Genomic DNA, 24,003 nt, shown 5'->3' on the forward strand with positions numbered 1-24,003 from the left:
CATTTTTGTCATTTTTGTCATTTTTGTCATTTTTGTCATTTTTGTCATTTTAGTCATTTTTGTCATTTTTGTCATTTTTTGTCATTTTTGTCATTTTTTTCATTTTTGTCATTTTTGTCATTTTTGTCATTTTTGTCATTTTTGTCATTTTTGTCATTTTTGTCATTTTTGTCATTTTTGTCATTTTTGTCATTTTTGTCATTTTTGTCATTTTTGTCATTTTGTCATTTTTGTCATTTTTGTCATTTTTGTCATTTTTGTCATTTTTGTCATTTTTGTCATTTTTGTCATTTTTGTCATTTTTGTCATTTTTGTCATTTTTGTCATTTTTGTCATTTTTGTCATTTTTGTCATTTTTGTCATTTTTGTCATTTTTGTCATTTTTTGTCATTTTTGTCATTTTTGTCATTTTTGTCATTTTTGTCATTTTTGTCATTTTTGACATTTTTGTCATTTTTGTCATTTTTGTCATTTTTGACATTTTTGTCATTTTTGTCATTTTTGTCATTTTGTCATTTTTGTCATTTTTGTCATTTTTGTCATTTTTGTCATTTTTGTCATTTTTGTCATTTTTGTCATTTTTGTCATTTTTGTCATTTTTGTCATTTTTGTCATTTTTGTCATTTTTGTCATTTTTGTCATTTTTGTCATTTTTGTCATTTTTGTCATTTTGTCATTTTTGTCATTTTTGTCATTTTTGTCATTTTTGTCATTTTTGTCATTTTTGTCATTTTTGTCATTTTTGTCATTTTTGTCATTTTTGTCATTTTTGTCATTTTTGTCATTTTGTCATTTTTGTCATTTGTCATTTTGTCATTTTTGTCATTTTTGTCATTTTTGTCATTTTTGTCATTTTTGTCATTTTTGTCATTTTTGTCATTTTTGTCATTTTTGTCATTTTTGTCATTTTTGTCATTTTTGTCATTTTTGTCATTTTGTCATTTTTGTCATTTTTGTCATTTTTGTCATTTTTGTCATTTTGTCATTTTTGTCATTTTGTCATTTTTGTCATTTTTGTCATTTTTGTCATTTTTGTCATTTTTGTCATTTTTGTCATTTTTGTCATTTTTGTCATTTTTGTCATTTTTGTCATTTTTGTCATTTTTGTCATTTTTGTCATTTTGTCATTTTTTGTCATTTTTGTCATTTTTGTCATTTTTGTCATTTTTGTCATTTTTGTCATTTTTGTCATTTTTGTCATTTTTTGTCATTTTTGTCATTTTTGTCATTTTTGTCATTTTTGTCATTTTTGTCATTTTTGTCATTTTTGTCATTTTTGTCATTTTTGTCATTTTTGTCATTTTTGTCATTTTTGTCATTTTTGTCATTTTTGTCATTTTGTCATTTTTGTCATTTTTGTCATTTTTGTCATTTTTGTCATTTTTGTCATTTTTGTCATTTTTGTCATTTTTGTCATTTTTGTCATTTTTGTCATTTTTGTCATTTTTGTCATTTTTGTCATTTTTGTCATTTTTGTCATTTTTGTCATTTTTGTCATTTTTGTCATTTTTGTCATTTTTGTCATTTTTGTCATTTTTGTCATTTTTGTCATTTTTGTCATTTTTGTCATTTTTGTCATTTTTGTCATTTTTGTCATTTTTGTCATTTTTGTCATTTTTGTCATTTTTGTCATTTTTGTCATTTTTGTCATTTTTGTCATTTTTGTCATTTTTGTCATTTTTGTCATTTTTGTCATTTTTGTCATTTTTGTCATTTTTGTCATTTTTGTCATTTTTGTCATTTTGTCATTTTTGTCATTTTTGTCATTTTTGTCATTTTTGTCATTTTTGTCATTTTTGTCATTTTTGTCATTTTTGTCATTTTTGTCATTTTTGTCATTTTTGTCATTTTTGTCATTTTTGTCATTTTGTCATTTTTGTCATTTTTGTCATTTTTGTCATTTTTGTCATTTTTGTCATTTTTGTCATTTTTGTCATTTTTGTCATTTTTGTCATTTTTGTCATTTTTGTCATTTTTGTCATTTTTGTCATTTTTGTCATTTTTGTCATTTTTGTCATTTTTGTCATTTTTGTCATTTTTGTCATTTTTGTCATTTTTGTCGATTTTTGTCATTTTTGTCATTTTTGTCATTTTTTGTCATTTTTGTCATTTTTGTCATTTTTGTCATTTTTGTCATTTTTGTCATTTTTGTCATTTTGTCATTTTTGTCATTTTTGTCATTTTTGTCATTTTTGTCATTTTTGTCATTTTTGTCATTTTTGTCATTTTTGTCATTTTTGTCATTTTTGTCATTTTTGTCATTTTTGTCATTTTTGTCATTTTTGTCATTTTTGTCATTTTTGTCATTTTTGTCATTTTTGTCATTTTTGTCATTTTTGTCATTTTTGTCATTTTTGTCATTTTTGTCATTTTGTCATTTTTGTCATTTTTGTCATTTTTGTCATTTTTGTCATTTTTGTCATTTTTGTCATTTTTGTCATTTTTGTCATTTTTGTCATTTTTGTCATTTTTGTCATTTTTGTCATTTTTGTCATTTTTGTCATTTTTGTCATTTTTGTCATTTTTGTCATTTTTGTCATTTTTGTCATTTTTGTCATTTTTGTCATTTTTGTCATTTTTGTCATTTTTGTCATTTTTGTCATTTTTGTCATTTTTGTCATTTTTGTCATTTTTGTCATTTTTGTCATTTTTGTCATTTTTGTCATTTTTGTCATTTTTGTCATTTTTGTCATTTTTGTCATTTTTGTCATTTTTGTCATTTTTGTCATTTTTGTCATTTTTGTCATTTTTGTCATTTTTGTCATTTTTGTCATTTTTGTCATTTTTGTCATTTTTGTCATTTTTGTCATTTTTGTCATTTTTGTCATTTTTGTCATTTTTGTCATTTTTGTCATTTTTGTCATTTTTGTCATTTTTGTCATTTTTGTCATTTTTGTCATTTTTGTCATTTTTGTCATTTTTGTCATTTTTGTCATTTTTGTCATTTTTGTCATTTTTGTCATTTTTGTCATTTTTGTCATTTTTGTCATTTTTGTCATTTTTGTCATTTTTGTCATTTTTGTCATTTTTGTCATTTTTGTCATTTTTGTCATTTTTGTCATTTTTGTCATTTTTGTCATTTTTGTCATTTTTGTCATTTTTGTCATTTTTGTCATTTTTGTCATTTTTGTCATTTTTGTCATTTTTGTCATTTTTGTCATTTTTGTCATTTTTGTCATTTTTGTCATTTTTGTCATTTTTGTCATTTTTGTCATTTTTGTCATTTTTGTCATTTTTGTCATTTTTGTCATTTTTGTCATTTTTGTCATTTTTGTCATTTTTGTCATTTTTGTCATTTTTGTCATTTTTGTCATTTTTGTCATTTTTGTCATTTTTGTCATTTTTGTCATTTTTGTCATTTTTGTCATTTTTGTCATTTTTGTCATTTTTGTCATTTTTGTCATTTTTGTCATTTTTGTCATTTTTGTCATTTTTGTCATTTTTGTCATTTTTGTCATTTTTGTCATTTTTGTCATTTTTGTCATTTTTGTCATTTTTGTCATTTTTGTCATTTTTGTCATTTTTGTCATTTTTGTCATTTTTGACATTTTTGTCATTTTTGTCATTTTTGTCATTTTTGTCATTTTTGTCATTTTTGTCATTTTTGTCATTTTTGTCATTTTTATCATTTTTGTCATTTTTGTCATTTTTGTCATTTTTGTCATTTTTGTCATTTTTGTCATTTTTGTCATTTTTGTCATTTTTGTCATTTTTGTCATTTTTGTCATTTTTGTCATTTTTGTCATTTTTGTCATTTTTGTCATTTTTGTCATTTTTGTCATTTTTGTCATTTTTGTCATTTTTGTCATTTTTGTCATTTTTGTCATTTTTGTCATTTTTGTCATTTTTGTCATTTTTGTCATTTTTGTCATTTTTGTCATTTTTGTCATTTTTGTCATTTTTGTCATTTTTGTCATTTTTGTCATTTTTGTCATTTTTGTCATTTTTGTCATTTTTGTCATTTTTGTCATTTTTGTCATTTTTGTCATTTTTGTCATTTTTGTCATTTTTGTCATTTTTGTCATTTTTGTCATTTTTGTCATTTTTGTCATTTTTGTCATTTTTGTCATTTTTGTCATTTTTGTCATTTTTGTCATTTTTGTCATTTTTGTCATTTTTGTCATTTTGGTCATATTTGTCATTTTTGACATTTTGGACAATTTCCGAAATTTTTGTCAATTTTGACAATTTTTACAATTTTGACAATTTTGACAATTTTGACAATTTTGACAATTTTGACAATTTTGACAATTTTGACAATTTTGACAATTTTGACAATTTTGACAATTTTGACAATTTTGACAATTTTGACAATTTTGACAATTTTGACAATTTTGACAATTTTGACAATTTTGACAATTTTGACAATTTTGACAATTTTGACAATTTTGACAATTTTGACAATTTTGACAATTTTGACAATTTTGACAATTTTGACAATTTTGACAATTTTGACAATTTTGACAATTTTGACAATTTTGACAATTTTGACAATTTTGACAATTTTGACAATTTTGACAATTTTGACAATTTTGACAATTTTGACAATTTTGACAATTTTGACAATTTTGACAATTTTGACAATTTTGACAATTTTGACAATTTTGACAATTTTGACAATTTTGACAATTTTGACAATTTTGACAATTTTGACAATTTTGACAATTTTGACAATTTTGACAATTTTGACAATTTTGACAATTTTGACAATTTTGACAATTTTGACAATTTTGACAATTTTGACAATTTTGACAATTTTGACAATTTTGACAATTTTGACAATTTTGACAATTTTGACAATTTTGACAATTTTGACAATTTTGACAATTTTGACAATTTTGACAATTTTGACAATTTTGACAATTTTGACAATTTTGACAATTTTGACAATTTTGACAATTTTGACAATTTTGACAATTTTGACAATTTTGACAATTTTGACAATTTTGACAATTTTGACAATTTTGACAATTTTGACAATTTTGACAATTTTGACAATTTTGACAATTTTGACAATTTTGACAATTTTGACAATTTTGACAATTTTGACAATTTTGACAATTTTGACAATTTTGACAATTTTGACAATTTTGACAATTTTGACAATTTTGACAATTTTGACAATTTTGACAATTTTGACAATTTTGACAATTTTGACAATTTTGACAATTTTGACAGTTTTGACAATTTTGACAATTTTGACAATTTTGACAATTTTGACAATTTTGACAATTTTGACAATTTTGACAATTTTGACAATTTTGACAATTTTGACAATTTTGACAATTTTGACAATTTTGACAATTTTGACAATTTTGACAATTTTGACAATTTTGACAATTTTGACAATTTTGACAATTTTGACAATTTTGACAATTTTGACAATTTTGACAATTTTGACAATTTTGACAATTTTGACAATTTTGACAATTTTGACAATTTTGACAATTTTGACAATTTTGACAATTTTGACAATTTTGACAATTTTGACAATTTTGACAATTTTGACAATTTGGACAATTTTGACAATTTGGACAATTTTGACAATTTTGACAATTTTGACAATTTTGACAATTTTGACAATTTTGACAATTTTGACAATTTTGACAATTTTGATAATTTTGATAATTTTGACAGTTTTGACAATTTTGACAATTTTGACAATTTTGACAATTTTGACAATTTTGACAATTTTGACAATTTTGACAATTTTGACAATTTTGACAATTTTGACAATTTTGACAATTTTGACAATTTTGACAATTTTGACAATTTTGACAATTTTGACAATTTTGACAATTTTGACAATTTTGACAATTTTGACAATTTTGACAATTTTGAAAATTTTGAAAATTTTGACAATTTTGACAATTTTGACAATTTTAACAATTTTGACAATTTTGACAATTTTGACAATTTTGACAATTTTGACAATTTTGACAATTTTGACAATTTTGACAATTTTGACAATTTTGACAATTTTGACAATTTTGACAATTTTGACAATTTTGACAATTTTGACAATTTTGACAATTTTGACAATTTTGACAATTTTGACAATTTTGACAATTTTGACAATTTTGACAATTTTGACAATTTTGACAATTTTGACAATTTTGACAATTTTGACAATTTTGACAATTTTGACAATTTTGACAATTTTGACAATTTTGACAATTTTGACAATTTTACAATTTTGACAATTTTGACAATTTTGACAATTTTGACAATTTTGACAATTTTGACAATTTTGACAATTTTGACAATTTTGACAATTTTGACAATTTTGACAATTTTGACAATTTTGACAATTTTGACAATTTTGACAATTTTGACAATTTTGACAATTTTGACAATTTTGACAATTTTGACAATTTTGACAATTTTGACAATTTTGACAATTTTGACAATTTTGACAATTTTGACAATTTTGACAATTTTGACAATTTTGACAATTTTGACAATTTTGACAATTTTGACAATTTTGACAATTTTGACAATTTTGACAATTTTGACAATTTTGACAATTTTGACAATTTCGACAATTTCGACAATTTGGACAATTTTGACAATTTTGACAATTTTGACAATTTTGACAATTTTGACAATTTTGACAATTTTGACAATTTTGACAATTTTGACAATTTTGACAATTTTGACAATTTTGACAATTTTGACAATTTTGACAATTTTGATAATTTTGACAATTTTGACAATTTTGACAATTTGGACAATTTTGACAATTTTGACAATTTTGACAATTTTGACAATTTTGGCAATTCTGACAATTTTGACAATATTGACAATTTTGACAATTTTGACAATTTTGACAATTTTGACAATTTTGACAATTTTGACAATTTTGACAATTTTGACAATTTTGACAATTTTGACAATTTTGACAATTTTGACAATTTTGACAATTTTGACAATTTTGACAGTTTTGACAATTTTGACAATTTTGACAATATTGACAATTTTGACAATTTTGACAATTTTGACAATTTCGACAATTTTGACAATTTTGACAATTTTGACAATTTTGACAATTTTGACAATTTTGACAATTTTGACAATTTTGACAATTTTGACAATTTTGACAATTTTGACAATTTTGATAATTTTGACAATTTTGACAATTTTGACAATTTTGACAATTTTGACAATTTTGACAATTTTGACAATTTTGACAATCTTGACAATTTTGACAATTTTGACAATTTTGACAATTTTGATAATTTTGACAATTTTGACAATTTTGACAATTTTGACAATTTTGGCAATTTTGACAATTTTGACAATTTTGACAATTTTGACAATTTTGACAATTTTGACAATTTTGACAATTTTGACAATTTTGACAATTTTGACAATTTCGACAATTTCGACAATTTCGACAATTTGGACAATTTTGACAATTTTGACAATTTTGACAATTTTGACAATTTTGACAATTTTGACAATTTTGACAATTTTGACAATTTTGATAATTTTGACAATTTTGACAATTTTGACAATTTGGACAATTTTGACAATTTTGACAATTTTGACAATTTTGACAATTTTGGCAATTCTGACAATTTTGACAATATTGACAATTTTGACAATTTTGACAATTTTGACAATTTTGACAATTTTGACAATTTTGACAATTTTGACAATTTTGACAATTTTGACAATTTTGACAATTTTGACAATTTTACAATTTTGACAATTTTGACAATTTTGACAATTTTGACAATTTTGACAATTTTGACAATTTTGACAATTTTGACAATTTTGACAATTTTGACAATTTTGACAATTTTGACAATTTTGACAATTTTGACAATTTTGACAATTTTGACAATTTTGACAATTTTGACAATTTTGACAATTTTGACAATTTTGACAATTTTGACAATTTTGACAATTTTGACAATTTTGACAATTTTGACAATTTTGACAATTTTGACAATTTTGACAATTTTGACAATTTTGACAATTTTGACAATTTTGACAATTTTGACAATTTTGACAATTTTGACAATTTTGACAATTTTGACAATTTTGACAATTTTGACAATTTTGACAATTTTGACAATTTTGACAATTTTGACAATTTTGACAATTTTGACAATTTTGACAATTTCGACAATTTCGACAATTTGGACAATTTTGACAATTTTGACAATTTTGACAATTTTGACAATTTTGACAATTTTGACAATTTTGACAATTTTGACAATTTTGACAATTTTGACAATTTTGACAATTTTGACAATTTTGATAATTTTGACAATTTTGACAATTTTGACAATTTGGACAATTTTGACAATTTTGACAATTTTGACAATTTTGACAATTTTGGCAATTCTGACAATTTTGACAATATTGACAATTTTGACAATTTTGACAATTTTGACAATTTTGACAATTTTGACAATTTTGACAATTTTGACAATTTTGACAATTTTGACAGTTTTGACAATTTTGACAATTTTGACAATATTGACAATTTTGACAATTTTGACAATTTTGACAATGTTAACAATTTTGACAATTTAACAATTTTGGAAATCCGATATCGTAGTTGGCGAGATTCCTGTACTTTTTGTAAAAGATACTCTCTGGAGCCACTGTATCTTTGATATTTTTATGATATCTAAAAAGTTACTTATGTCTTGATATTTATAATTTTAGAAAAAAATTTATTCGCTCAGATATTGATGTCAGATTAAAGTTGTTTTGTTTGTTTTGCTCACAGGCGGTGAACATGAACTCCTAACATATTCTAACATATGAAAATCTATTCAAACGGAAGAAATTTCGCAAACTCTCTGATCTGGAATTTGTTGAGAGTTTTAATCAATTGGATTATTTTTATCTGCTCTTATGTTTAGGAAACCCCCACAGGAGATCTGTCGGATTCTGTTCCCTTGTAAAACTTATTTAGGAGCTATGACTGTCTTGCGTGGTAATAGGATTGTTTTCTTTTTGCCAAAACCGCGGCGCTACTCTAAACCCAATGTGGATACAATTCATGCATATTTTCGTACATGTTAATAGCATCTAAAAATATTATACATCTCACTAAATCATTATTTAGTGAAACCTTTTTTTCCTGAATTTAAACAAAACACGCTTCATCACCTGTTAACATAAATCAAAACACAGCATCAGCAGCAGTCAGTTCGCCCTTAGGGTTATGTGCCTGGCTTAGCTTAGGCAAACAGATTGTGTATACCTAATGGGTACGCATCAAAGCTCGAAAACGTGTCACCAATTCCAATAAATATTTACCGACTGTCGTTCTCGTCGGCAAGTCAGGTCAGGGGAGGCAGTCGAGGGAAGCAGTTAAATTTTACGACACAATCAGTCATATCAAGCGCGCGAAATTGCGTTTGTTTTTATTTAACACCCCGAACCATTTCGCGCCATGTTCTCCTGTTGCGCCACATTTCGCTGCGATGACCACATTCTACCACATAACCGTATGATATAACGTGGTTCTATATTTATTGTTGCCTACCTTTTTCCCGGGATCGATTGCTGATTTCGCAGAGGATGATAGTGTAGGCCGCGCTGATGACCATCAGGGGCATGAAGTACATCGCGACCACGCAGAACAGATTGTAGGCCATTTCCAGTCCCGGAGTGCGGAAAAAGCCAAACGTCACGCACTGCTTGAAGCCCGGAACCTGGGGATGCGTTTGGACCCGGAAAATGATGCTCTGGAAGAAGGAGAGAGGAAAAAATCAGCCCGTGTGAAAAAGAATAACACTGTAAAAATAGACTGTTCAATACATTGTTAATTACTGAGGGGCACGAGCTCAGCAGGCATTGATTTAAATGTTATTCTTTCCTCGCGATGGTCATGTTTATCGAAGCAACATCATAGCAGACATTGGAAACAAAAATAAAAAACAATCTTATGGAATTTTATTACAAGTTGAACAGTTTGAGTCAATTGTATATAAAAAAAAATCAAAAATTATTCACACAACTTTTAGGAATTTTTAAGGATTTCATAAAATTCTTCCGACAAAATTCTCAAAAATTAATTATACAATTTTTAAACAATACCTTTCATATTTTTGACAGTGATGCTGTAAACACTTATGATACTGGTCGAAAATGTGCTCCTGCTATTATTGGACCAGCACTTCATAGGAGTTAAATTATGGCCATCGGTTTACCAACCTACAATTTCAATTAACAATTTGAAGCTAGTCGTCTGATTGCAATCAAAATTGAATAATATAAATTACCAAACGAGTGCTCAGCAAACGGAGCATCAGAGCGTTTCCGAAGCACATTATTGTTTTTCTGCTAAATGTGCATGAGTTTAAATAAACAAATCAACTCTTCGAAAAAAAACTGATTCTGTAGAGATTATCGAAAATGATAAGACCAAAAGACCAACATTGTCAAAATTGTCAAAATTGTCAAAATTGTCAAAATTGTCAAAATTGTCAAAATTGTCAAAATTGTCAAAATTGTCAAAATTGTCAAAATTGTCAAAATTGTCAAAATTGTCAAAATTGTCAAAATTGTCAAAATTGTCAAAATTGTCAAAATTGTCAAAATTGTCAAAATTGTCAAAATTGTCAAAATTGTCAAAATTGTCAAAATTGTCAAAATTGTCAAAATTGTCAAAATTGTCAAAGTTGTCAAAATTGTCAAAATTGTCAAAATTGTCAAAATTGTCAAAATTGTCAAAATTGTCAAAATTGTCAAAATTGTCAAAATTGTCAAAATTGTCAAAATTGTCAAAATTGTCAAAATTGTCAAAATTGTCAAAATTGTCAAAATTGTCAAAATTGTCAAAATTGTCAAAATTGTCAAAATTATCAAAGATGTCAAAATTGTCAAAATTGTCAAAATTGTCAAAATTGTCAAAATTGTCAAAATTGTCAAAATTGTCAAAATTGTCAAAATTGTCAAAATTGTCAAAATTGTCAAAATTGTCAAAATTGTCAAAATTGTCAAAATTGTCAAAATTGTCAAAATTGTCAAAATTGTCAAAATTGTCATAATTGTCAAAATTGTCAAAATTGCCAAAATTGTCAAAATTGTTAAAATTTTCAAAATTGTCAAAATTATTCTGAAATTTTCTGGAAGGTTCAAAAAAATTTCAGGATTGTTCAAAATGATTCAAAATTTCTCAAAATTATCATAACTATTGCAATATTTTTTAATTGTTCGGGAATGTTAATCGTCCTAAATTAAACGCAAAAAAACTGTTGATTGAAATTTAAATTTTCGAAAAATTCAAGCTTAAGCCACCTTTCAAGAATGATTTGCAAATTTCATCAACGATGCTTAAAGAATCAAGACTAGAGAAAAGTGGCCCCGAAGATCCATCAGTCGAACGCACAAACGGAAGGCAATGATGGTGGATTTTCGTTCGATTTGCAATAAGCTTCTGCCTCCCAGCTTTTGTGCAAGTAATGGAAGGAAAATTTACCAGCCAATAGTGCTTTTGAAATGGCCTAATCTGCATTCCTGGAGCTGCTGGGAAGCTTTTTCTATCGTTAGAGATGGCGAACATAATAGCTCCGGATTTTTTTTTTGCTCCTGTTGTTCCGTTGCTGAAACGACGAAGAGGAAAGAATGTTCTTTGAGGTGAAATATGTATAGGTAGCTGACGTTGATTTTTAATTTTTCAGAAAGATCGGCCGATGACTAAAATTTCCTAGAAACATGAGTATAGTTGGAAAAAATTCTTTTATAGTTTCAAGAAACTTTGAAGAATTAATAACAGATTTTTTTCCATCCTCATTTGCATTTCCGTTTGGCGTATTGCCAAAACTGTGTTTCGTTGTTTCTACTAGGCTCACGAATTCAAAACCACATCTTTGACAAGAAAAGCTAAAATATAGGACACAGATTCCGAACGTCATTCTGCAACATCGTTTTCATAAGACTACCATACTGAACTGAAGTTTAGAATTCACGGAATTCGCTTTCGGAATGTGTTCTCGGTATGCTCATAAAAAAAACGGCTGTTCGATGTCTTTGAATGATGTTCATCATGTCATCTCGAGATGTTGCGCCATGCTGCGCTAAGAGCAAGTTCACTGGTGTTGGGAAAAAGTGGTAGAAATTTCGACACTTACGGCACATTTTGAAAATTTTGCCATGCAAAAACATTTTCAAGATCTGTGGCCTTCTAGTTTTTTTACAACTCGTGTTGTATTTTCGCATGCTGTGATGCAAAAATAGCAATATTTCTATCCCATACGGCTGAAATAGAAACAGTGTTGTAAAAAAATACAACACCTCAAGATCTTGAAAACATTTTTGCATGGTAAAATTTTCAAAATGTCAAAATTTCTACCACTTTTTCCCAACACCAGTGAACTTGCTCTAAGGATTCAACTTTAAACCGTTTTCAAAAATTGGTCTTCATCGTAGCAATCACCGCGTCTTTCAAAACATCGAAGCAAGCTCAGAAGTTCGGTGTTAGTTTTAACACCAGAATCAATAAACGTGGGCGTTATTTTCGAACCACCATTTAAACGTCACTCAGGCCATATTCTTTTCCAGCAAAATAGTCTCTTGCATTTAAATTTCTTCAGTAATTTTTCATCTCTACTTTACATTTCGCGGTTGTGTGAACCTGCCGGGACGGTGCAACCGGCTGCCTGCTACATTTACGGTGGAAAGTATTTTAAAATCGGATTATCGGAGCCTTTCTCTTTCAGTGGTAACAACTTTTTCTTACTCTTCCTCCTCTATAGATTCCGGAATTAAGTTGCTCTTTTTCGCCCCTCTTGGAGGACCAAGTGCACAGTGCAGTGGCATGTTTGCAGCTCGGCATCTTTAATGAATTTCCGCATAGCTGTTGGCTCATCCTGGCTTCTTACGAAAGTTTTCCCCAAGCGCACAGCACAGCACTGAGCTGCGGCGGGAAATCTTTGCTTCCAGCGCTTTGATAACTTTCGCCTTGCGTACACAGCCACAGACAGACCGTGAAATGTGGCCACCAGTTCGGTCGTTCTATTTTGTAGTAAATTTTTTATGAGAAGATTTGTGACCTAATATCAGGCTACCTACTATTTTTGGTGAGTACATGATCTACGAATCTTCAGCTGATTTTTTTGTTATGACACATCGTTAAGTGTTGTTATCATTTATATCTTTTACTACTCACAAAGAGACTTTCAGCTCGGTGTTGAGAATATAAATGGTGCCGCTGTTTACCATTATGACTCAAGATTCTATGAAAAAAATCACAATGGTAAATATCAGATTATTTTTTGAAAAAATTGAATTTAAGTCTACAGTTTTTGATTAAATTTTTTAACCAAAATGAAAACCACTGTTCCGAATCCAGTAGAAAAAGAGTGTGGTTTTCGGAATCCCGTATTTAATGGGTGCTGCCTTCATCGGGGATTCACTCGAACGTCCAGATATTTTTAAGGCTTTTAAGGCCTATTTGAGTGCTGCATATGGAGTATCAAACCAATGAAAATTTGGAAATACCTGAAAATCTTATGTGTCCATTTTACCCGACCTTATAACTTTTTTTATTCTAAAACGTTTGTTGCTGAAGCCCGTCAACAAAAATTCGCTGGTTTTCCTCCAGGGGTCAGCGAGAAGCCTTATGATTTAATTTTATGAGTAGTGACATTTCGGTGATGTATTAAATTCTAATAATCAATTGAAAGTAATGAAAATTATAGAAGAAAAAATTAGATAAGATAGCATGAAAGGTGTAATAAATGAGCAAAGTGCGTGTTAGGAAAAAAAACTTCTTGCCGTACAAGACCATTTGTCCCTTGATGTATTTTTTTTCTAGAAGAAGCAAAATCGATATGCCGATTTTGCATTGATCTATACAATGATACATGGAAGGATCGTGTTTCGTAGCCCGATTGGACGAAATATTCGACCGTTGAAATCGATTTAAATCTCTGAAAATGTTACGAATTGTGGACTATTCTCTGAGCAGTGAAAATTACATCAATTGGTGCATACTCAACGTTTTTGTTTGTTTTGTTCACTATCATGAGCTTTGCTCGCTGTAAATCAACAAAGGGTCTTGAAAGTGTTGCTACACTTAGGAAAATATAAATATTTTCATTATATATTAGTGAGATTTGTCAAAATTTAGAGTGTCTGTTTCCCGGCCATTTTCTCGTTCCAGGGAATTCCCGGGATCCCGGGAAATTTTCAAAAACATGTAAAATATATGCCCTTCGATAGAAATATAGCTAATCGAACCTTTCCCGCATACAAGCCCATAATTAGTTCAAAATGTACTGTTTACACTGTTTTTCAACTAATTTTTATCAATTAAATCAAACTGTTTTTAACAATTATAAATTAAAAACAGACAAACGATCTATGATATAACCTGATCAGGCCAAATTAAGAATTTATCCATGCAATTAGAGGTTAATAAAAAAAACATTCTCTTTTTACCTTAAATATGAAAGAAATTAATAAATAGTGTAGATTTTATAACATTTTCATGAACTTGAGTCAGAAATCCATAGTAAATACGGACATAAAATGAAAAATTTCAAAATTCTGTGTTTTGTGACACAGATTCTGTGATAAAAATATGTTCAAAATTTTGTGAAATTAAAGATTATTCTGTGATTTCGGCAACCTTGCAGCATTCTCGAATTTCGGTTACCGAAGATTAAGGGGCTTATTCTGCGACTCAAGGGAGGTGACTCACGAAATTTAACTTCTTTGTCCTTACTTCAGAAAATGCTTCAGAAAAGAAATTTGTTTATCGATGAGTTCTGAAGACCAATAGCAGCTCATTAAAACGAAAATTTCGAGGCTACAGAGACTATTTTAGCCAGAAAAACGATAAGAAATTTCGTAAGTCACGTCACTCATGTCGCAGAATAAGCCCCTTCATCTTCGGTTGCCGAAATTCGAAAATGCTGCAAGGTTGCCAAAATCACAGAATAATCTTTAATTTCACAATATTTTGAACATATTTTTGTCACAGAATCTGTGTTACAGATCACAGAATTTTGAAATTTTTCATTTTATGTCCGTATTTACTATGGATTGCTGACTCATGTTCATGAAAATGTTATAAAAATAACACTATCAATTAATTTCTATCATATTTAAGGTAAAAATAAGCATATTTAACATGTTTTTTCAGTGAAACTCGAATTGAAACATCACAGAATTTTGAAGTCAAATCACAGAATTATAGAATTATTATCGTCGAAAAAACAGATTTTTTTTCGGTAACCGTGGAATGCTGTAAAATAGTGGGTATAAAGCAAAATATTTAAAAATGTTGTTACAGTAATTTGAAGAACAACGTTTACAACAATTGTTTTTTTTTCTAAATTTTAATAGTTTATTATAGGTTGTCTCATTATGTCTAAGCACAATTTTTATACAACCATGCTCATTCTGGATAACGTTTAAACAGCTGATTTCTGTGTGTACTGTTGTTTACAGTTCAACAAAAAATTCTGTGTACCATGGGCTTACTCAAAACCGGGTCCGGTGGCCAAAACTTTGGACCGACAATGTATGGCTGCCTACGCCAGTAGAAAGACTGCCACAGTTTATGATGTGCCCGAAAAAGTGGATTCCCTCTACACATATTCTATCGAGCTAAGGTAAGATACTAAGGGCACGTTTACATATTCATTTCGTAGAGTCTACGTGAAAATCAATTGGATAAAAATTACATAATTTTTCACGTAGCAACGACACGTGCAGTTTATTTTGCGTGCAGTTATGTTTCTGGACAATACAGATAGAGTACACTCTTAAGTAGGCTGCTGCTGTGAATGACGGCTGTGATTTTTTTTTTGCTGCTAATTTTAACTCTTGGAAAAAAAAATTATTTCTAAATTGTTTTTTATTGTGTGTTGAAGAAACTGTTCAGAAGTTTAATGCTTTGAATTTGCATCGTATTGATTTCTTGTTTGGTTGATGTTTTGAGGTATACAAGCCTAATTTATTGCCAAAATTGGTGGATAAATATTGTCTAGTGACCGCTGCGACAGCTGAAGCCGTTGCCAGAGCTGATTGGAAATGACGAAGAAGTTTGAAACTAGAGCATCGAGCGTCAACACATAACGACCGATGAATCCTACAAAAAGTTCAAGGGAAAGTACATTCCCGGGAACGTTGACTTAAGCGATGTACTTGGGAAGACATTTCGCATGGGGTACAAAGTGTGTTCACTGGCCAGAATCGCCGGTTCAAACATGTTCGCAATTGTTATACAAAATAATAAACTGATGGAAGAGATCATCGTCCCAGGCTTGTCTGGATAAGCGTCAACCCAAGAAGTTTCTGGTGAGATCAGTCCATTTTTTGTTTATATTTCTGATTTATACTGTACATTTTAAACATTATCATTGTATAAACTAACCCTATATAATCATAAGAAGCGTTTGGTAAGGAACTCCACGCTTCATCTCCCCCTGGTTCCTGTATCTTTTGCGATTTCATCACATGGTTGGCCTGGCCGTAGTAGTATCTGCAATGCATGTTCTATGTATCAGATACTATGTTGAAAAGGAAAATGAGGAAGTTAGAAGAAGAAGAAGAAGAAGAAGAAGAAGTAGAAGAATACAGATAGAGTACACTCTTAGGTTTGCTAATCTGTTTTCTTCCTGTTCCCTGATGTAACCTATAATAGTATACTTGATCTGCCTCTAATAATGCTCTTGCAGTTGATATTGGATTTGACAGTATTTTTTACTATACTATTTTTTGAGATTTAGATTATCCAAATTTTTCCAATGTGCAAAATTTTTACAATATTTTTTATCAAAAAACCAAGAGTTCGCTGTTAACATGAAATACTATTTTTCAGGATTCGTCGTGTAGATGCAACAGACCATCTCCAACTTAGGGAAACAGTGTTTGTGCAGAACAATCAATAGGTTTTTTGCATAAAATTTTTAGTTAATGGTCGGGAAGAGAGATTTCAAAATAAACCAGATAAAAAAGATGTCCCTCAAACCCAAAACAATTTAACTGCCTTAAGGCTATTTTGACACCACTCTTCAGACATTGCAAGTTGCCCGACATTTACCTACATACCTACATTTTCAACAAGTTTGGTAAACCAAAATTTGAATTCAAAGATATGACTGTAGAAAAAATATATTAAATGAAAATTGATCAAATTTTTGCCATAACTAATTTTAAATTTGAAAAAAAATGGCTGCACCATGTTCTGAACACAGTAAACAATGAAGAGATGGTGAAATGAACTGATGCCAAGGGTACAATTGAGATAAAGAGAGAATATTTTGCCCATTGTACGGTTTTATTTTTTTTGGAAGCTGAATTAAAAGGCCATTGGAAGCTGAATTAAAAGGCCATTGGAAGCTGAATAGTAGGTCAATAAAACTTGTTTTGGAACTTGAAAGTATCAATAAGAACCTAAATTTTCAGCTGCATAAAACGTACTTTATATCAATGATGGGGCTTAGTTAGCTTTTTTGTAACTGTTTTATGGGACTTTTGGTTGCTTGGGTAATTATCAATAAATTTTCAACGTTTTAAAGAACACAAGTGCCTTTGAATTAAATTTAAATTATTGAAAATCTAAAAAATAATGAAAAACTGAAAAATTTGAGTGAAAGATAGTTAACTACAGAAAAAAAAAATTAATAAAATTACTAGCTGAATGTAGTTTTCTACTTGCTTTGCGGGAAAAACATGTGATATTAAAAGACAATTCGAGTTTTCATCAGTTACATTTTGTCAACGAGTTATCACATTTTATTAAGCGTATTAGTTATTTAGACAGGTAGAGAAAAAATAGATGTACAACAATGCACAATGGAAAAAAAGTTTATCAACAGTGAAGAAATTCATTATCCTTTCTCCTACATGCACCAAATGTATGGAAATATACTTTACTTTAATGAAAATGTCCAAAGAATCAATTGATCATAGTTTAAGATGTCACACGGACTTACGAACTGAGATATAGTCCCTTTTCCATTCCTTATTCCTCTATATTTTGTAAACAATCCAGAAAAGCGTTGATGTGGATTAGAAATATTTGAACAAAAACAGACCTATCTTGAGTGATTTTTTTTTCGAGAAATCAAATAAAGACTGTATGAGCTACCACATGCTTCGGAAAATGGAGCTATGGCTCATTTGACCCTCAATTCAAAATATGAAAAAAAAAAAAAAAGTTCGGATTCGAAAATTTTGAACCAAGTGAAACCTATCTTGTTTGTTTTCGAGAAATCGAATGAAGGCTGTTTAAGCCACCGCACGCTTTGGAAAATGGAGCTATGGCTGTTTTAACCATAAATCCACTACATTTTTAAATGTTCAAATGTTTTTTTTTCTGAATAAAAAGAAAAATGTAGAGGAATTGAGTGTAAAAACAGCATTAGTTCCAATACTGATGTTATGAAATCGCTTGGTACATCTTTGTACCTGAAAATAATCACATTTTAGTAGGTGATGGAAAAAATTAGAGAAACATGAGCTATCAAAGAACGAAAGAACATAAGCCGCAAATATCATAAATTTTTCGAAAAAGGTACAACGGCTCACCGGCAGGACTTGAACCTGCAATCTCCGCTTCAGTACTTTGATAGCTCATGTTTCTCTAATTCTTTCCATCACCTACGAAAAAAAGAAGCCATTGTTCCATTTTCCAAAGCGTACGATGGCACAAACAGTCTTCATTAGATTCCTCAAAAAACCACATAGCATAGGTCTCATTTGTTTTAAAAATTTAAAGTCCGAACATGCTTTTCTTCAATATTTTAAAAACGTAGGAGAGTTGAGGTTGAAACAGCCATAGAACCATTTTCCGTTGCGTGCGAAGGCTCAAATAGCCTTCATTCGATTTCCCGAAAAAATAGCAATATCTCATTTGGTTCAGAATTTTCGAGTCCGAATATACGTTTTTCTGAATTAATTGAGAAATGTAAGGAAATTGAGGGTAGAAACAGCCATAACTCTTTTTTCCGTTGCGTACAGTAACCCAAATAACCATCATTCGATTCTACGGAAAAATTTACATAAGTCTCATTTGGTTCCAAATGTTCAAGTCCTGACTTACTTTTTCCATAATAAGTTGAACAATATAGGGGAATCGATGGTAGAGCTATAACTCCAGTTTCCGGAGCGGGTGGTAGCTCTAACTGTCTTTATTTGATTTCTAGAAAAAAAAAAATCACACAAGACAGGTCTGTTTTAGTTCAAAATTTTGTAGTCCAAATCAGTGTTTTTCTGGATTAGCATAACATAGCATAGCATTGGGTGACTACACAAATCTTGCATTGGCTGATAAATAAGGTACAACTCATAATTAAAATCAACATAATATGCCCAAGGTGCTGAATTGATATAGGTAGGGGGAGGGGAAAAAAGGATTAACAAAGATTTCAAATAGAATAAATATAATGTTGAAGCATTCAATTTTCAAAAAGAAACGATCTCACCAAAGTCCATTAAATAAATAGCAGTTGGTTTCCGCCGGTGCTCAATATCTTCCTCGATTTGGTCATCTTGAAACGATTTTCAACCTTTTTTTTATATCAATCGCTTATAAGCAACAGGCATCGACGCAATCGGGAAATAGAATCGCAACCATTTGTTCGTCGCGGACAAAACTTTTTTATAAACAGCTGCTTACAAAATCGAGCTGCGCCACGGCACTTCTGCCAAATTCTTCAGATTCTCAAGGTCTATACTTAAAAAAATTTATCCCAACTTCACCAGTATTCGATCACTTAGCTCGTTTCTGATCTCAACTCGAATCAGAAAATACTTTATTGAACCCGTGCTTTGTAGAATTTTACACTGCTTTAGCGAGAAACAGATCACACCGACAGCCATTTTCGTTTGCTTTTCTTTCAAGCACGTAGACGAAACGCGCTATCGAAAAAAAAATACGACATTAACTTGTGCAAGGCCAACTCGGATCCCCAAATCAGTGTTTTTCTGGATTGTTCACAAAATATAAGGGAATTAGGGGTTAAAAAGGGACTATTTTTCCGTTAGTAAGCTCGTGCGGCGTTTGAAACTATGCCTAATCGATTTTCTGGACATTTCCACAAAAAGAAAATTATAGTTTCGTAGATTTGATCGTGTAGGAGGGAAGATATAGAGTTTCTTCGCGGTTGATACACTTAATTCCCTATTGTGCAATGGGGCGGGAGAAGATTGAGCGAGTCATATGTTGCACGAAACGATATTTTCGCTAGATCTGTATGGCTCGAATTTTATGGAGTTTAATTTATGGAGTTAAAATTGTCCAATAAACGTTTCATAAAGAAAACTGATACGTTTAAAATTTTGTACTGACGCAAAACCTTATATTCCGTTGAAGGAAACTTAAGGTTTAGGTAAATAATTAACGCACAAAAAAAAAAGTTAAAGTAAAACTGTCGTTAGAAACACATCTTTCAGCATAAATTGAAAGACGGCTGAAATATCGACAATTTCGGTCATGCTGTGTAACGATGAGGCAGAGAACAGCGATCGGCAAATCACTCTAACTGAGAAAAACTACAAAACATTTAGGAACAAACGCAAATAAAAGAATAGAATGATATATTTTTTCAAATTTAGAAAAAAAAGCATTATAAATAAATAAAAAAAAAGGAATAATGGCCATTGTTCCATATGCCCCCGTGTGCCAGTATTTAAAAAAATGTACTCTATTTTTTAAAAAGCGTTGAAGTATTTCAACGAAAGAAAAAAAAATGAACGGAACGTGCAAGAAATGGGTCCCTAAATGCCCTGGTACAGTTGGACACGAATCGGCAATAATGTTCGTATCTCATCTTTGGTTGGAGATGCCAGAGCAATTTGCAGCAATCTAAGTACTTAGTGCAGTCATTGAGAGTGAAATTGCTCTATAATGTAGTGTGCAGGAATCATACAAACTCGATTGGTTCACAAGAATGTACTTACGAAAAAGATGTACGTGTCGTGCCGTTAATCTTCATTTCACAAGCAATAAAAACGTTTAGTGCAACCGTAGACCAATTTTTTTTTGTAAAGCTTTAGCTTCGAATTTATTTTATATGATAATTTTTTACTCAAATTTTTTAAATTTTTTCTGAACGTCAATCGGTCTTTATTTTCGATGGAATTTTTGTGAAGGTGCAATGCAAAGTTTCTTGAAGAAATAGTCACCTATCCAAGCTTAAATTTATCAAAATTTTTTTTTAGAAAACAGAGTTATATTTTGGTTTTATGTTAAATGGCCAATTAACTGTAATCGAATCGTTTCCAACTAAGAGTGTTGTGACAAAAATTAAAAATAAACGCACTATATCTTAAACTATATTATTGACATAACTACAGTTGATATAATGTGCTTCACAGATGTATGAAATCAGACAAACATAACATTGTGCTAATTGTTTATTCTCGGTACCAAACAATTCTTCAACGGATCCAAAATAATGATTCAAGCTACTCTATATTTAAATTTCCACCAGATCACGGTGCCATTTCTCTAAATTAACGCTCGACTTCATCATTAGTCCCGATCAACGAATGAATCAATTAATTTCTGATTCGATTGATGGAATCAGCTTTATAAAATAAGCACTGTTCAGCGAAGTGAATGAAAGCTATAATTGCTTTTTCAAAGTTGCGATTAGGGTGCGTGGACCTTTGTTCGGCGAGGACGAGGACAAGTCATTGGGTACAAACAAAAAGGGTCAAGTGCTTTGAAGTGTTCCCGGTACGAATTGCGCCCACTTGGCGATCCGTTTTGAAAGAAATGACGACTCGGTGTTGTACCTTTCAATCAAACCAACACCAAAGTCTGCCTCCCACCGCACCCCCACTAATCGTTTGTTGACATTACGTAAATAGCTTTACCGGGAATCAGAAACGCTCCGAGCGCCGTGGAAAAAAGTGAAACCATTTGTCGATTTAAGATTGCTCACAAAAAGAATATCAACTTTAACAAACCGACATTCAGAGAGCATCACGTGTATTGATCCTGAATAATCAATGAAACTGCTTTTTTTTGCTTTGTGTCCCTAAAAATAACAAAAGAACATTGATTGAAATTTAGCAAAGCAAAAAGGAGGAAGGGGCAATTTCCTGTCTAAACAACATCTGAGAACCGGATGGATGAGCCAAGTGAATCGTCACACACTGAACGGAGGTAAATTGGATTATCGAGCTAGACGAAGCTTTGCGATTCTGAATTTGGTTTTGAAATAGATATACATAACGACTTTGTAATAAAAATTTTGAACTGTTTTCATGTTTTATAGATGTTTGATACATTTAAGTATTTAAGTTTATTGCAATTGAAAATAATTGAAACAATTTTTTTTTTTTTGCATTTGTGAAAACTGTTTTATAGTTTTTGATAAATAGTATTTGAAATGGAAGTTTTTATATATATTTTTTATTCCGAAAATTTTCACAATATTAATACTTTTGACGATTTTGACAGTTTTGACATTTTTGACAATTTTGACAATTTTGACAATTTTGACAATTTTGACAATTTTGACAATTTTGACAATTTTGACAATTTTGACAATTTTGACAATTTTGACAATTTTGACAATTTTGACAATTTTGACAATTTTGACAATTTTGACAATTTTGACAATTTTGACAATTTTGACAATTTTGACAATTTTGACAATTTTGACAATTTTGACAATTTTGCCAATTTTGCCAATTTTGCCAATTTTGACAATTTTGACAATTTTGACAATTTTGACAATTTTGACAATTTTGACAATTCTGACAATTCTTGACCATTTTAGACAATTTTCACAATTTTGACAATTTTGACAATTTTGACAATTTTGACAATTTTGACAATTTTGACAATTTTGACAATTTTGACAATTTTGACAATTTTGACAATTTTGACAATTTTGACAATTTTGACAATTTTGACAATTTTGACAATTTTGACAATTTTGACAATTTTGACAATTTTGACAATTTGGTCAATTTTGACAATTTCGACAATTTTGACAATTTTAGACAATTTTGACAATTTTGACAATTTTGACAATTTTGACAATTTTGAAAATTTGGCAATTTTGACAATTCTTGACCATTTTAGACAATTTTCACAATTTTTACAATTTTGACAATTTTGACAATTTTGACAATTTTGACAATTTTGACAATTTTGACAATTTTGACAATTTTGACAATTTTGACAATTTTGACAATTTTGACAATTTTGACAATTTTGACAATTTTGACAATTTTGTCAATTTTGACAATTTTGACAATTTTGACAATTTTGAACAATTTTGACAATTTTGACAATTTTGACAATTTTGAAAATTTGGCAATTTTGACAATTTTGACAATTTTGACAATTTGGACAATTTTGACAATTTTGACAATTTTGACAATTTTGACAATTTTGACAATTTGGACAATTTGGACAATTTTGACAATTTTGACAATTTTGACAATTTTGACAATTTTGACAATTTTGACAATTTTGACAATTTTGACAATTTTTACAATTTTTACAATTTTGACAATTTTGACAATTTTGACAATTTTGACAATTTTGACAATTTTGACAATTTTGACAATTTTGACAATTTTGACAATTTTGACAATTATGACAATTTTGACAATTTCGACAAATTTGACAATTTTGACAATTTTGGACAATTTTGACAATTTTGACAATTTTGACAATTTTGACAATTTTGACAATTTTGACAATTTTGACAATTTTGACAATTTTGACAGTTTTGACAATTTCGACAATTTTGACAATTTTGACAGTTTTGACAATTTCGACAATTTTGACAATTTTGACGATTTTGACAATTTTGACAATTTTGACAATTTTGACAATTTTGACAATTTTGACAATTTTGACAAATTGGACAAATTTAACAAATTTGACAAATTTGACAAATTTGACAAATTTGACAAATTTGACAAATTTGACAAATTTGACAAATTTGACAAATTTGACAAATTTGACAAACTTGATAATTTAGACAATTTCGACAATTTTGACAATATTGACAACTTTGACAATTTTTGCGAACTGTTCGTTCGTAGTTT

At 29.4% G+C, this 24,003-nt stretch overlaps 1 protein-coding gene across 1 annotated transcript in view; it reads right to left on the reverse strand.

The window, feature by feature from the left end:
* The window catches only part of LOC129755141 (adipokinetic hormone/corazonin-related peptide receptor variant I-like), a 294,680-nt gene that overhangs the window by 58,740 nt on the left and 211,937 nt on the right, over window positions 1-24,003 (reverse strand). The window contains exon 4 of the mRNA XM_055751493.1: window positions 9,512-9,713. Within this exon, the coding sequence (XP_055607468.1) occupies window positions 9,512-9,713 (202 nt within the window). The remainder of the gene's footprint in view (window positions 1-9,511; window positions 9,714-24,003) is intronic.

The sequence above is a fragment of the Uranotaenia lowii genome, chromosome 3, assembly GCF_029784155.1.
Source record: "Uranotaenia lowii strain MFRU-FL chromosome 3, ASM2978415v1, whole genome shotgun sequence".
Lineage (NCBI taxonomy): Eukaryota > Metazoa > Arthropoda > Insecta > Diptera > Culicidae > Uranotaenia > Uranotaenia lowii.